This window comes from Borostomias antarcticus (assembly GCF_949987555.1).
Source record: "Borostomias antarcticus genome assembly, contig: scaffold_240, whole genome shotgun sequence".
Lineage (NCBI taxonomy): Eukaryota > Metazoa > Chordata > Actinopteri > Stomiiformes > Stomiidae > Borostomias > Borostomias antarcticus.
In genome coordinates this window covers 10,001-12,500 of record NW_028175875.1, presented here as the reverse complement: position 1 = coordinate 12,500, position 2,500 = coordinate 10,001, and the positions used below count along the sequence as shown (strand labels likewise).

At 56.7% G+C, this 2,500-nt stretch overlaps 1 protein-coding gene across 1 annotated transcript in view; it reads left to right on the top strand.

The window, feature by feature from the left end:
• Window positions 1–2,500, top strand: part of LOC311329100 (teneurin-2-like) — a gene marked incomplete at both ends in the record, with an annotated part of 117,124 nt that overhangs the window by 105,348 nt on the left and 9,276 nt on the right. Inside the window, 2 exons of the mRNA XM_084462984.1 lie at window positions 1,312–1,413; window positions 2,222–2,395. Of these exons, the coding sequence (XP_084319110.1) occupies window positions 1,312–1,413; window positions 2,222–2,395 (276 nt within the window). The remainder of the gene's footprint in view (window positions 1–1,311; window positions 1,414–2,221; window positions 2,396–2,500) is intronic.

The following is a 2,500-nucleotide window of genomic DNA, read 5'->3' as shown; positions in this document are numbered from 1 at the left end:
TAACATGCCTCAACATGCCTCAACATGCCTCAATATGCCTCAACATGCCTCAACATGCCTCAATATGTGTCTCAACATGCCTCAACATGCCTCAACATGCCTCAACATGCCTCAATATGTGTCTCAACATGCCTCAACATGCCTCAACATGCCTCAATATGCCTCAACATGCCTCAACATGCCTCAACATACCTCAATATGCGTCGACATGCCTCAATATGCCTCAATATGCGTCAACATGCCTCAACATGCCTCAACATGCCTCAACATGCCTCAACATGCTTCAACATGCCTCAACATGCCTCAACATGCCTCAACATGCCTCAACATGCCTCAATATGTCTCAACATGCCTCAACATGCCTCAATATGCCTCAACATGCCTCAATATGCCTCAACATGCCTCAATATGCTTCAACATGCCTCAACATGCCTCAATATGCCTCAACATGCCTCAACATGCCTCAATATGCGTCAACATGCCTCAACATGCCTCAACATGCCTCAACATACCTCAACATGCCTCAACATCCCTCAATATGCCTCAATATGCCTCAACATGCCTCAACATGCCTCAATATGCGTCAACATGCCTCAACATACCTCAACATGCCTCAACATGCCTCAACATACCTCAACATGCCTCAATATGCCTCAACATGCCTCAATATGTCTCAACATGCCTCAACATGCCTCAACATGTCTCAACATGCCTCAATATGCCTCAACATGCCTCAACAGGCCTCAATATGTCTCAACATGCCTCAACATGCCTCAACATACCTCAACATGCCTCAATATGCCTCAATATGCCTCAACATGCCTCAATATGCCTCAACATGCCTCAACATGCCTCAACATGCCTCAAAATGCCTCAATATGCCTCAACATGCCCTACACCAGTATAATGGCTGCTTAATGCAGAATATCCCCCCCCCCCCCCCCTTCGTGCACAATGAGGACATGTCACGTCCATCTTCCAGCGGTCCTCCGTCTGCGGTCACAGACACTGACCCTCATCATGGCTCAACACTTCCATTATGTCCACATATGTGCGGGCTTAGGCCCTAATCTTTGATTACATTCACCGCAACCATACATGGGCTAATCCCTTCTAAGACTCAACATTTGTATTTAATTTGTATTCATTATGACCTTCTTGAGTTACTTGTGCTTCAAGGGTTTGAGTGGGAGAGTTAGTGCCAGTAAACCTCAGTCCTTTTCCTTTTGACAAGTTAAACATCATCATTATGTGATAGCAAACTCCAATGTGTGTGTGTGTGTGTGTGTGTGTGTGTGTGTGCTGTCCCAGGTGCGTCTGGAGTGGCCTACAGACCTGGCGGTCAACCCTACAGACAACTCCCTGTATGTCCTGGAGAACAACGTGGTTCTGAGGATCACCCAGACCCAGCAGGTCAGCATCCCGCTGGGCCCGGTCCAGCCCTGACCCAGCCCTGACCCAGCCCTGACCCGGCCCTGACCCAGCCCTGACCCGGCCCTGACCCGGCCCTCACCTGGTCCTGACCCGGCCCTGACCCAGCCCTCACCCAGCCCTGACCCAGCCCTGACCCGCCCTGACCCGGCCCTGACCCAGCCCTGACCCGGCCCTGACCCGGCCCTGACCCGCCCTGACCCTGACCCAGCCCTGACCCAGCCCTGACCCCGCCCTGACCCGGCCCTGACCCGGCCCTGACCCTGACCCGCCCTGACCCGGCCCTGACCCAGCCCTGACCCTGACCCAGCCCTGACCCATCCCTGACCCAGCCCTGACCCAGCCCTGACCCAGCCCTGACCCGGCCCTGACCCAGCCCTGACCCAGCCCTGACCCAGCCCTGAGCCGGCCCTGACCCGGCCCTGACCCGGCCCTGACCCGGCCCTGACCCAGCCCTGACCCGGCCCTGACCCTGACCCGCCCTGACCCGGCCCTGACCCTGACCCGCCCTGACCCGGCCCTGACCCAGCCCTGACCCAGCCCTGACCCAGCCCTGACCCAGCCCTGACCCGGCCCTGACCCAGCCCTGACCCAGCCCTGACCCGGCCCTGACCCAGCCCTGACCCGGCCCTGACCCGGCCCTGACCCATTTATGTTTAAGCTCATCAACACACTTACACACTTGTATGCTGGCTAAGTTCCCTTATTTCTGCCAGTATTGCACCACACACGCAAAGTGTGTTAGATCTCGACGGGGTTGGTTTGATACGAGCCTCTTCGCGTCCCTCAGGTGAGCATCATCGCAGGCCGGCCCATGCACTGCCAGGTCCCGGGGATAGACTACTCCCTCAGCCGCCTGGCCATCCACGCCGCCCTGGAGGGCGCCACCGCCATCGCTCTCGACCACCACGGGACGCTCTCCATCGCCGAGACGGACGAGAAGAAGATCAGCCGCGTCCGACAGGTGAGGGGTCAGGGGTCGGGGGTGAGGGACTAACCACCAAGGAGGACGAGAGGATCAATTGCATCCAACAGGTGGCCGTGGAGGGAGGTGGGATGGATCTGTGTG